General features: G+C 42.1%; 1 protein-coding gene across 1 annotated transcript; it reads right to left on the bottom strand.

Moving 5' to 3' along the window:
* Positions 1 to 4741: 4741 nt before the first annotated feature.
* Positions 4742 to 11589, bottom strand: FASLG (Fas ligand; the record flags this gene model as incomplete). The annotated part of the gene is made up of 4 exons (XM_079698179.1): positions 4742 to 5136; positions 6354 to 6410; positions 10676 to 10721; positions 11299 to 11589. The coding sequence occupies 4 exons, from the start codon at positions 11587 to 11589 to the stop codon at positions 4742 to 4744; spliced, it is 789 nt and encodes a 262-aa protein (XP_079554305.1).
* Positions 11590 to 12515: the final 926 nt, after the last annotated feature.

The raw sequence follows: 12515 nt of genomic DNA, 5'->3' as shown, positions 1-12515 counted from the left end.
GAGGAGGAAGGGGGCTAAGAAAAAAACATGGTTTTCTGTGTTTTCAGTTGTTTGAAAAGAAAGAAAACCTCAAACTACTAAACCAGAAGTGACCTTTTTTTTTAAGTGGTCTACTTTGGGTTTAGCATTTCATAAAGGAACAATGATTGACTCTACTTTTGATGAGCACATTCAAAAGGTTTTGGTGTTTTGACATTCCTTGTGTTCCTTCTTAAAGAAAAATAACTAAAGGAACTGTTAATATCTCTTCCCTGAAACCAGTACTTAAAGCTTAGTAAGCTACAACCCTGTCTTCAGAAAATCCTGAAGGCATCCTAGCAGAGCTCACACTTAGATAGATAAAAGTACCAGTAGTACCACAACTAGCTAATGGCGTCAGTCATCTCAGGATGCCCAGCTCCATTCCTACTCCTCTTTGCTCTAATACCATTGTCTAGGAGGGCCCACTGACCCAAAAAAATGGTCCAGCAAACTTCCTGTGACCATTAGAAGTGGTGTACTTGGATGGATGGAGTCATATGAAGAAGAAATGGATGAGGAGAATTTCATTGTGAGGGTTGGGAATACAGAGCATCAGCCAAAAGAAGGGTGACTACCTCTCTGACTTTCTCCAAAAGGTACCTGGTCAGAAACCTGACCACATAGAGAAGATTAATCAACAGAAGAGTTTCAAGGAGAGCAGGTGACACATTCCAACCTGGACTTTTAGTTTTGTTCATTAATTTATTCAACAAATATGTATTATGTATCTTCTAAATGACAGTTTCAGCTTTAATTACCTAGAATTTTTCCTCAACAGTCTCCCAAAAGCTCCTGGTAATGCCAACGACCAAACAGATCTTTCTTGTTTTCGAATTCTATAAATTAGGGTGCACTATTTTTTTTCATCTGTAGCCTCAAACCCCATTGAATAATCTAGTCAAAGCTGGATAAACAAGCACACACGTCCTTGAGGCAACACAACTATAGATTCACTACTCTGAAAAACATACCCATTGAAAAACTTTTGCCTTATAATGAAAGTTATTTAGTCAACAAATATTTATTGAGCACCTAATATGTGCCAGGCACTGGGTTAGGTAATGTGAATACAGTGGCAAACTAGGCAGAAAAGGTCTTGCTTTTGGAATTTTTTTTCTAGCAGAAAAAAAAAAAAAAAAAAAACAGATATTTTTAAGTGGTTAAATAAATAACAGGCAGATTCCTGGCTTAAAAAATGGATCCCATGTGTGTGGAGAAAACCTTCTCAGATGTTTGTCTCTATGGGGAAAATGAGAAATGAAGCCATTTCTGGAGGAAGAAGAAGGCTAAAGAAAGGTTTGGGGTTTTTTTTTTTTTTTGGTTTAGTTTGGTTTGGTTTATCTTTCAGTGACAGGGGATACTTGAATATATGTACATGCTGGTGGAAATTATTTCATAGAGCTAGTTTGAAGATTTAGAAGAAAGAAGAAAATGTTTAAACAGGTAAAGTAGGGAAGAGGAAATTAGTGCACACAGAAGGTCCTCTTCCTCTACTGTATCAGATGGAAGAAAGAGATCATTCAGATACAAGTGGGTTTGTGTTTTGGTGGTAAAAGTGAGGTTCCATGGTGGGAGGAGGGGATGAGGTTGGTTTATAAAAGGAAAAGACATGATGTAGTTGTCTCAAACAGTGAGGAAAAAACATGCTTACCAGGGAACTGAAGAAAAAGTGCTGGGCTGTGTTGAATGCCTACTTGAAATCTGCGATCACTAATGTAAAGCAGTGGTTCTCAGCCAGGAGTGATTTTTGTCTCCCCACCTACAGCCTGGGGACATTTGGCAATATTTGGTGGTATTTTTAGTTATCACACATGGGGGCAGGGGCATGCTACTGGCATCTAGTCGGTAGAGGGCAGGGTTACTGCTAAATATACGACAATGCACGGGCAGGACAGCCCTCACAACGAAGATTTGTCCAGCTCATAACGTCAATAGAACCGAGGTTGGAAAACCCTGATGTAAAGTGATGCCATATTTATGTATAGATCATCTCGGAAAAGCTACAGAAGGAGACAGTGATCCTCCTTGTGGGCAGAGATGGAGCCACAGGACAGGATGAGAAGAGGACTTATTTTCATCCTATATCTTTGTGTACCTTTTAAAATTTGTGCTATGTGCATGTATTACCTATTCAAATCTATCAAAAGACAGAAATAATTCACTGATAAATAGTTGATTTGGCCTTCCCTGGTGGTGCAGTGGTTGAGAGTCTGCCTGGCAATGCAGGGGACATGGGTTTGAGCCCTGGTCTGGGAAGATCCCACATGCCACGGAGCAACTAAGCCCGTGCGCCACAACTACTGAGCCTGCGCTCTAGAGCCCGTGAGCCACAACTACTGAGCCCGTGTGCCACAATTACTGAAGCCCGCGCGCCTAGAGCTCGTGCTCCACAACAAGAGAAGCCACTGCAATGAGAAGCCCACGCACCGCAACGAAGAGTAGCCCCCGCTCGCCGCAACTAGAGAAAGCCCGTGCACAGCAACAAAGACCCAACGCGGACAAAAATAAATAAATAAATTTATAAAAAAAAATTTGATTGGATGACTTAAGCAGATGATAAATAAAAATAAAAATAGTCAATCGGTTTGTGTCATTTTTCTCCAGCAACATCCGGCTGCTAGGATGCCAGCATAAAGAGAATGGGATTTTTACAAGAGGAAAACAGGGACGGTAACTGAGTATTTTGGAATTCAGGGTCTTTCCAAGGTACTGACCGTAATGACAGATTGTGGAACCTAAGCTGGATAGAGAAAAGAGTGAAGATAGAGAAGGAGCTGATGGATATATAAGAAAATGATAGCATTTATTAAGTAGATGTCACAACACAGTAAATATATATATACATATTTTTAGGAGAGAAAGTGTTGGACCAACTGAGTTGGAAAAAGGACATGATGTTGTGAAAATAAGGTGTCTGAAATCAAATTCCAGAGGAGATGTTGTTATTTTTAATGATGACAAAAGTCTAGGGAGAAGTCATGGTAATGAGCATTTGGAGAAAATAGGAAAAGGTTATTGTGAGACCAAGGTGAGAAGGCAAGAAACCAGGTGTTTGAATGGATCCCTCAGATCAGTGGCTTCTTCTGGAGAATGAAGTGCCTCCCATAGAGTGGCTTATTAATAATGGCAGACACTATTATTTGACATTCTATGATGTGTTAGATACTATAAGTACATATCAGTCTTTTTGTCCAAAAATGTCAAGTGATCTACCCAGTGATTGCATAGTTAGTAAGTAGAGGAACAAAGATTCAAATTCAGGTTTTTTAGTCCAAAGTCTGTGCCCTTTCCACTATGCCACATCCCTGCCCCCAGGAAAAGACAAATTGTCATCAGATCTATGGGAAGTTGGGTGAGCTTAACACTGGCAATAATATTGGTAATGGAAACTCTGGATAGTGGGAGATGGAGGGGAAAGAGAATATAGTTAGGAGAGGAGAGCCTGGCGAAGATGCAAAGATGCAAAGATTTGCCTCACAGCTCTTCTCACCCCAGTAAATTCTTCTTAAAGTGGGCTTAAGTCATAATGAATGAGGAGGCCATGGAAGAAAGAAATAATGAGGAAAAACTCCAGATCTTAGTGATTTCCAAAAAGGACACTCATAATGTTTATCTGTATTCTAAAATAGTTTTTGTTACATGTATTCTGTTCATTAAAAATGCACAAAAATATATAAATATTAGTTATATTATGGGAAAACAGCTTTAATAACTGACAAAGAGTTTTGAGGACTATTAGAGTTGGTTGCCCAAAAAGCATTCAAAATCTACCACCAAATGCAACCGATATTTTCCTAACATGTCCTTCCCAATCTCCACGTTCTCTCTACTTACGTAACTCTTCTAGTCACGCGCGCACACGCACACACACACACACACACACACACACACACACCTACAATTGCACTGGAAATATACATGCTGTATAGGGAATGGACTGAGTCCTCAAAAGATCTCCCTTGCTTCTCTGTTAGCATCACCTGATGGCTCAGGCTATGCATTTAGAAGTAAAGATGCTGCCAGTGGGACACTGGCCTTTTAGTCTCTTTAGCTTATGTAAGCCTAGTCTTCTTTTCCCACCCCTTATACATTCATGTTGCATCCATATACATGAAAGACAGCCTCCCCTGAGGTAGATAGTAGACCCACCCCAAGAGGTGAGTTAAAAGGTGTCATCTTCAGTGTACCAAAGTGTGCTAGGCCACTTAAGATGAGTGTAGAACACCCTGATAGCTGCTTTTCCTTGTCTCTGCATGTTTACCTGGCAGCCCAGAGTTTCATGTTCATTGCTACTAGTCCTCCTCCTGTCTGGCTTGTGGACCTTAGGTGAGATGAGGAACTGTAGAACTGCTGAACCCTGTGGTCTCAAGATCCTCTTGGTTCATGTCTTCTCTCTTGACCTCAAGTGGACTTAAGAAGACCCTCGGGCTTCCCTGGTGGCGCAGTGGTTAAGAGTCCGCCTGCCGATGCAGGGGACACAGGTTCATGCCCCGGTCTGGGAGGATCCCACATGCCGCGGAGCGGCTGGGCCCATGAGCCATGGCCGCTGAGCCTGCGCGTCCGGAGCCTGTGCTCCGCAATGGGAGAGACCACAACAGTGAGAGGCCCGTGTACCACAAAAAAAAAAAAAAAAAAAAAAAAAAGAAGACCCTCATTCAAGACAACATTCTCAGTGCCTATAACAAGTAACCATAATGGAGAGAATCCCAAAGTGTTTTTCTTAGAGCTTATATAAGCCAAAAAATGTCTTAGATTCCTCAAAATTGACCAGAGAGAGCTCAGATACATTGACATATAAATGGTCAGCATTGGTGAGATTGAACACAGCTCCCAGGTAGCTGCTGCGGGCCCACATCTGGCCAGTAGTGCAGTAGTTCATCATCTTCCCCTCCATGAGCACCAGGTCCTGGGGGTACCTAAAGTTCCTCGTGTAGACCTTGTGGTTCAGGGGCTGGTTGTTGCAGGACTGACCCCGGAAGTACACTTTGGAATACACAAAATACAGCCCAGTTTCATTGATCACAAGGCTGCCCTTCTTATACTTCACCCCAGAGACCAGGGCAATTCCATAAGTGTCTTCCCATTCCAGAGGGATGGATCTTGAGTTGGACTTGCCTGAAACCAAACCAGAGAGGAGCTTTCAGCCAGGAATGCTCATGTATCAACAAACCAAGCTTCCAAGGCAAAATTGTGGACCATTCCTTGAGCAAATGCTTTTTACCCCAAATGACATAGCCCATATTGAACCAGGTGACGGATCAGGCCTGACCTGTTACTGAATTTCTTCACACATTTATCAAATTGACGTCTTCAATTTTATCATCCACACAACTGGGACAGTAGCATATACCCCTAATCAACTGCAGTGAGAAATGATTGGGATGATTTTAGCTCTCTGGAACAAAGGTTCAGAACTAGTACCAAAACTACTAGGGTTTGAGGTCCCTTCATGAGGTGAAAAGTCAAATCCAAGGAACTCTGAAGTTCTAAAGTTGGGAAGGACCTTAGGGATCATCTAGTCCAATCTTTACCTGAACTAAGGATTCTTCAGTGTGGGTGAAAATCCCCTTTCATTTGTATCCCCACAGCATTATGTACATTCTTAAGCAGAGAATGCTGGAATTATTGCTTATGCACCTGTCTTTCCCTGTTAGATTATAAGTTCCTTGAAGGCAGGAGCCATGTGTGGTTCATCTCCATGTCCCCCAGGCTTGGCACACAGCATGTGCTCAAGAAATGTCTGTTTATCTAAATTGGATCATTGTACAGCCTCTGCTGAAATAATTTCAGGGACAGCAGCATACCACTTTCCATGATACTTATCCACTTTTCAGATATTTGTGGACTTTACACTGGGAATGCCCATACCACCTTGCAATCAAATCATTTCACTCCACTACACGACCACTAGTGCCTGGACTGGGCCTCCCCTCTCCTTTTTCTACTCATGGACAAAGCAGAGTAAAGCTCTTACAGAAAACTGGGGAAACACGTACTAAAATAATTCATCATTCCCCATCTCCCCAGCTCTCACCGCTTGGATCTGTGCCCCAAATTCCCTAAGGGTCACTGGAGTGAGTAAAAAGAGTGAGCTCCTTATGGGCAGGGATCACGTCATAAGCAGCTCCATTTCTCCAGTTTAGAACAGGGCCTTGCCCAGAGTAGGGGCTCAATGTGTGTGTGAGGTTGACCTGACTAGAAAGAAAACCCTTGGGTTTCAAATACTGTCACTGGAAAATATCAACTACTGCAGAGCACAGTCGTCACGGAGACCAACCAGCTCTTCTGCTTTCTGCCAAAGGCTTTCCCAAGCCCATCTTCCAGATACAGACCTGTTAAATGAGCTGCCTTTCTCAGCTCCGTTTTCTCAGAGGATGGATTGGGGTGACCTGTTTCATAGAGAGATGAAAGATATATGTAAAAAATGGCACAACAACTATTCTTTTTGTGGGACTCTAAGCAGGGCATTTAAATAAAAGAGGTTTTATAAGCATAAATGACAACAGTCTAACATAGCCAACTCGAAATTCAAGTCCAAATTGTAGGAATTACAACAGCTTGTATTTCAGAAACAGAGAGGTAAAAAGGAACTAAATTAAAATAGACACATGCATAAATTATAATGTTACAATAAAATAATAGAAAGGTTAGTTTATAAAGATGTGCCATATAAGTTATTGCATTTATAACTGGCCACAACTCTTTGAGGTACAGATTACTGTCCCATCTTATAGATGGCAAAATGAGCTTAAAAGTTGGGTGACTTGTATACGTATAACTGAATCACTTTGCTGTACACCTGAAACTAACACAACGTTGTTAATCAACTATACTCCAATATAAAATAAAAAGTTATTTCCTGGTAAAAAAAAAACAAGTTGGGTGACTTGTACAAGAATTCCAAGAAAAACAAGTTGGGTGACTTGTCCAAGAAGACCTGTTTACTCAGTGTCAGAGTGGGACTGACACTCAGGTCTCCTGAGTCCAGATCCAAGGCTCTTTCCTCTCTGGCTCAGCTGCCCTTAGGACTCTGCAGGACAAAGGCTGAAGAAGACTGCTAATCTCCAGGCCCCTAGGTCTTCCCCAATGGCATTCTACAATCTGCCCCAAATAAATTATCCTAAGATCTCAAACACCTTGAATGCTCCTCATTGAACGTGTAATTGTGTACGTGTCCCCCACCATGTGATCTCTGCCTATCTGTCCAGCCTTTTCTTGCTTACTCACCCACACTAGACATAGCTGCACAACAGTTCTGAACACACCCAGCTTCCCTGCCTCTATGCCTTTGCCCATGCTGTTCCTTCTGCCTGGGATACCCTCCCAAACGGATCTCTGTGCTAAATTCCTATCAACCCTGCAAATACCATCTAAAATACCTCTTTTCTAATACCTCTTCCCAAGCCTTTCTAATCAAATATGCTTGTTCCCGCCTTTGAAACCTAGAAGCACTCTGTCTTCACCTCTCTTGTCAGTTTTGACTCCCCTTTTTCTGTGGTAACTGTATAATTCATCTTACTCCCCAAATAAATGGCAAATTCCTTACTATATGTTTAATCCACCAGAGTAATTAACTCAGTTTCTACCCCAAGGCATGTGATCAGTACATGTTTGCTAAATTAAACTGAAAGATTTAAAATAGACAACAGTTCTCAAAATAGGTACTGTTTCTCTGACTTTAGATATTTCAGTGGAATAGCTCTACCACTTAACTAATGAATTTAGCTAAGACATTCAAGAAATTTTCATAGAAAGGCACTCATCCACATCAGGCTCTTCATGATTAGCCTATAAAACTCTGTATGGCGTGAGAATGCTCCAATCAGCTGAAAATATGATGTAAGCAATTATTACCTCTGTAGCCACCCAAGACCACCCACCATGAATGAGGTGAGGTGTTAGTGAACAGGAAAGGCAAAACTGAGTCTCTTCTATATTCCTACACCACAAACCATCTGTGTAGCTGATCTGGCATTCAGCCATGAACTGACAGGAAATGGAACAGAGAATCACATGTTGTATATCCCTCGCAGTGTTAGTCTCATAGAAGGTACTCAATAAAGATATCTGCCGGATAAATGCTGGAATAAATAAAGTAGAAGTATATCCTTTATTTTGGTGATGACTGTATCCTGCTCCAGGGCCTTTGCACATGCCATTCTCAGGGCTGGAATGATGTTCCCAGCCTCCTACCTACCCACACACATACACATATCCACATTAACAACACCTCCTTAGAGGGGACTTTCCAGACCACTCAATCTTAGGTCACACTTAGTACAACTTAAAAGTATGTTGTCTGTTTGCTTGCTTTTGTTTATCTTCTCTAGCATGCTAAGAGCTCCATGAGGGCAAGCCACTTGTCTCTCGTTCGGTCATCACCCAACACCCAGCCTGGCACACAGGAAACACTCCAAGAACATTTGTGAAGGAATAAAAGATTTAATGAGTTAACTGTGGAAAAATGAAAGTGAACCAAATAAGAAAGTTTAAATAACCTACAATAGTACCTTCCAGAGAAAAATCACAGTTAACCTGTTGGAGTATAAATCCTTCTAGATGTTTACTAAGAATATAAAAATAAGCATATGTCAATATTAAACTAAACACACTGCTTTACTTGTCTTTTATCCAACAATATAGAATGCACAGTCTCTATGGCATTAAATGTCCTTCTAACATATAGCTTTTAGTTGTTGCATATTATGCTCTCATCTGAATACACTGTAATATATTTAACTAATTTCCTATTAAGAAGCATTTAACTTTCTTCTGACTGGTTTATTATAAATCGCCTTATAAGGAAGTGATGAACATCCTTATTATAAATTTTCAGGCACATTTTGATTATTTTCTTAAATAATAAAGCCTTAGTGATGAGATTACAAGGTAAATTAACATTTTTAATCCTGTGATATCTTTTTCCCAACTGCTCTTTAGAAAAAGTGTATCAATTTACATGACCACTGACTCTCAACTGTTGAAGCAGACCCTTTTCTCTCACATTTTTGCCAACATGGATTTATTTTTTTAACTTCACTAATTTGATGGATAAACCTGGGTGTCCCCCTTTTTAAATTTGCATCTCTTAGCTCATTAGTAAAGTTGCTAATTTGATTTCTGTGTGATAATTCACCAATTTCTGGTCCATCTGGGTTGATCTAGGAAAGATACTTGATACTTGTTTAGTGGGACAAGTGGACCTGACTCATCTGTTCACTTGATTTTTAATTACTAAAATGACTCCAGAAAGTGAGTGAAAGATGAGTAATTAGGTACCCATTTTACCAGCTACATTTCACTGATTTTCAAAGCTATCTTATTTTAGAAATCCTCCAGAGGCTTTATTTTTCTAACAAATGTTTTTACTCTGCTTGGGTACATCTGGAATTTCTAACTCTTTAGGGACTCAGACCCAGAACTAGAAACCAGAGGATGCTATGGATGGCTCCTACAAGAGCCTACCTGCTAGGGCAATAGGGTGACTTGGGTTTCTCAGGCATATCCTGAGAAACTGGAACAGGCTCCCCTTACTGGGTAGCCAGTGGTGTCTTCTGTTTTCTTCCCAATTTCTAAGGATGAGATTTAACTATTGTCTTTGCAGAGGCATCTTGCTTGTCATCTTTATTCTCATTCCATGGCCATCAGAAAGAGACAGGAGTTTCCCTATGTCATGAGGCACCAGAGAATGTACTGGGAAGCACTATAAGTGACAAGGCATTAGGAGCCTATGTTCCTTCTCACCCCAGTATCACACCAGTAGTGTTGGGCACATCACCTAATCTATCTGGTGTTTTGTTTCTCTTCTGAAAAATGAGATGACTGGACCAGATGTTCTCTAAGCTCCCTTCCAACTCTTACCAAATCTAAAGTTCAGTGAATCTTAGTTTAATGAGTTGCAGTATTCTAAATCTATCTGTCCACAGTTTCCAAAACTATGTCCTGAAACTTTAGAAGGTCAATGTTCAACATTTTCATCTTCTTCCTGTCCTGGATCTCATACAAAGGTTTTTCCTTTATTATCAAAGGTAGCTCACGATTGCCTTTGTGAGTGAAGTGGGACTACCCTTTGAATAATGGCAAAAGTCTTCCTCCAAGCTTTCCAGTGGCTGCAAAAGAACCATCCTAATGTGGATGATTGGTTGCCCACTTTCTAAAAGCTTAAATATATCCTATGAAAAAATGTAAAATAAGGTCTGACTCTTAAGTAATCTCTTATAGAGATTAAATAGGAGAGCATGGGTCTTTCCCAGCAGCAGCTATCTCTGCCTTTACCTCCTCTTCTCTCCCGAGAAGTTATAGCCACAGCCCTGTGCATGGGAACCAGGAGGCCTGAGGAAGGGGACAGGCCTGGAGCCAACTGCTAAGGGGCAAAGGTCCAGGGTTGTATATATGTGTTGCTCTTTCCAAATTCAAGCAGAAATTATTTTTACTTTTGTGTGATACTCAGCTGCACTAATTTTGAACAATTAAATTCACTTCATATTTTAGGGCAGCTCAAAGAACCAAAATGACCAGATTCAGAATTGGTTAGGATTCCTCTTCCATAGTATACATATGCCCAAGAATGAGATGGAATTCAAGGCATTCCCTCAACATGGTTCAGCGCTAAGGACTATCTTTCTAACTCATGTACACGCATGAAAGGACTCACCTATTTGCTTCCCCAAAGATGATTCTGTATGCCTTTGGCTGGTGGACTGGTGAAACAAGAAGAGAAAAGGTATATAATAAATATGAAGTTCTTTAAGCAAAGGAGGCAGAATTGTCAAATAAACTAAGCACTGGAAAGGGAATCTAAACACCTTAGAACCTCTGCTAACTCAGACTCCGGCCAAGTTGTGCCTCTCCATGCCTCAGTTTTGTGATTTGGAATAGTTCCAATATTTTTAAGGATTTTCAAGGAAATTTAGTTTGTCCATTTGAACAAATTCACTTGTAAGCAAGAGTCCAAGTTCCTTTTCTTTCTTGAATCACTGAGTATAAGGTAGGTAGCAGCCAACTGAGAAAAGAAGAACTCTAGTTACCAGTCCTAATTTGGCTCTGATCCATACCAACATAGATAATATTCCTTTCACTCATTTGAGCCCCCATTTCTCTGCATATAGAACAGGATGGCTAGAGTGATTCATTTCTAAGACAGGAAAAAAGGATTGCAAAGTACTTTGCAAGCAAGACTGTGGTCCACATGGATCACTGTCACCTTCCTCCCTCCACTACAGCAGGGCTGTCTCACACCCATGCCTTCAGGACACAGCAGTCCACAGGGCAGCTTACCTCTCTGAGTTCAGCCAGTTCCTTCTGCAGGTGGAAGAGCTGAAATAGTCCCATCCCCAATCCAACCAGGGCCACCAGAACCATGAAAAACATCACAAGGAGACACAGGCCTGTGTTGTGGTCCCTCCTCTTCTTCAGAGGTGGTGGTAGTGGCGGTGGCCTCCTTTGCCCGGGCCTTCCTGGCACAGAGGGCGGACAGGGGAAGACTGACCCTGGAGAAGCCCAGGGAGAGCTGGCACTGCTGTCCACCCAGAAAATCTGGGGGTACGGGTAATTCAAGGGCTGCTGCATGGCAGCCAGTGCCTCGGGCCAGCCCCCAGCCAAGGGTTTTCCTCCTTCTCAATCCTGGGGAGTCCTGGGTGTCAAGGACGGGACTCCTGTTTCTGACTGCTCGAGAGAAAGGAGCTGGCTCTCTCTTTATAGTTTCCAGAACCCAGGGAAACACCTCTCTTTTGTTCTTTCTTTCCCTCTTTCTGCTTCTCAAAGAGACACCCACTCGCTTTGCATCTGAAGCTGAGAAGCCTCAAGAAGCTCAGAGCAAACCCGGGGCAGTTTCCGCCCACAATCTTCTGATAAAAGCTTTCAAAACCCCAATTGCTGCTGCCTTGCTGACTGAAAGGCTGGTAGGGCGGGTTCGTCTCCTCAGGCCCTGCGAGAGCAGGTAGCAGCAGCACAGCCCTCTCGACTTCGGCCATGGCCCAGCTATGGGGAGAGTGGCCAGTGAGGCACACTCAGGCACTGAGGGGCGAGAGCATGGAGTAGTGGCCAGAGAAGCCGCTTCTATGTCTCACCTTTTGCAGGAGGGAATCGTCCCCAGGCTGCCATCCCTTCCCCACACCCAAATACTATTCACCCCGACATAGCAAAGCAACATAATTTACAGGTTACAAACCTGCTCCACCTACTTTGTAGAGGTCAGATCAGAGGTTACAAACCCGTCGCCCATATGCCTTACGGAGCCCACAGACCTGCTTTGCTTGTGCCTTACAGTGTTCTTTCTTTCTACTGATTGTCCCCTTTAAAAATTGGGATATTCCATATATTTTAAAATTTATGTTATCTTTATATTATGTTTTAAACCGCTAGACTATTGGACCATCTGGAGACCCTCTCTGCACACCCAACCAGCTGGGCAGCAGCTGCTCTTGGGGATGGGACACAGATGTTCCAGGCTGCCCAGCCTGCACACCCTCCACTGTATTTCTCACGCACCTCAC

This window comes from Hyperoodon ampullatus (genome assembly GCF_949752795.1).
Source record: "Hyperoodon ampullatus genome assembly, chromosome: 2".
Classification (NCBI taxonomy): domain Eukaryota; kingdom Metazoa; phylum Chordata; class Mammalia; order Artiodactyla; family Ziphiidae; genus Hyperoodon; species Hyperoodon ampullatus.
The sequence above is the reverse complement of the archived record's forward strand: the minus strand, read 5'-3'. Positions and strand labels throughout refer to the sequence as shown.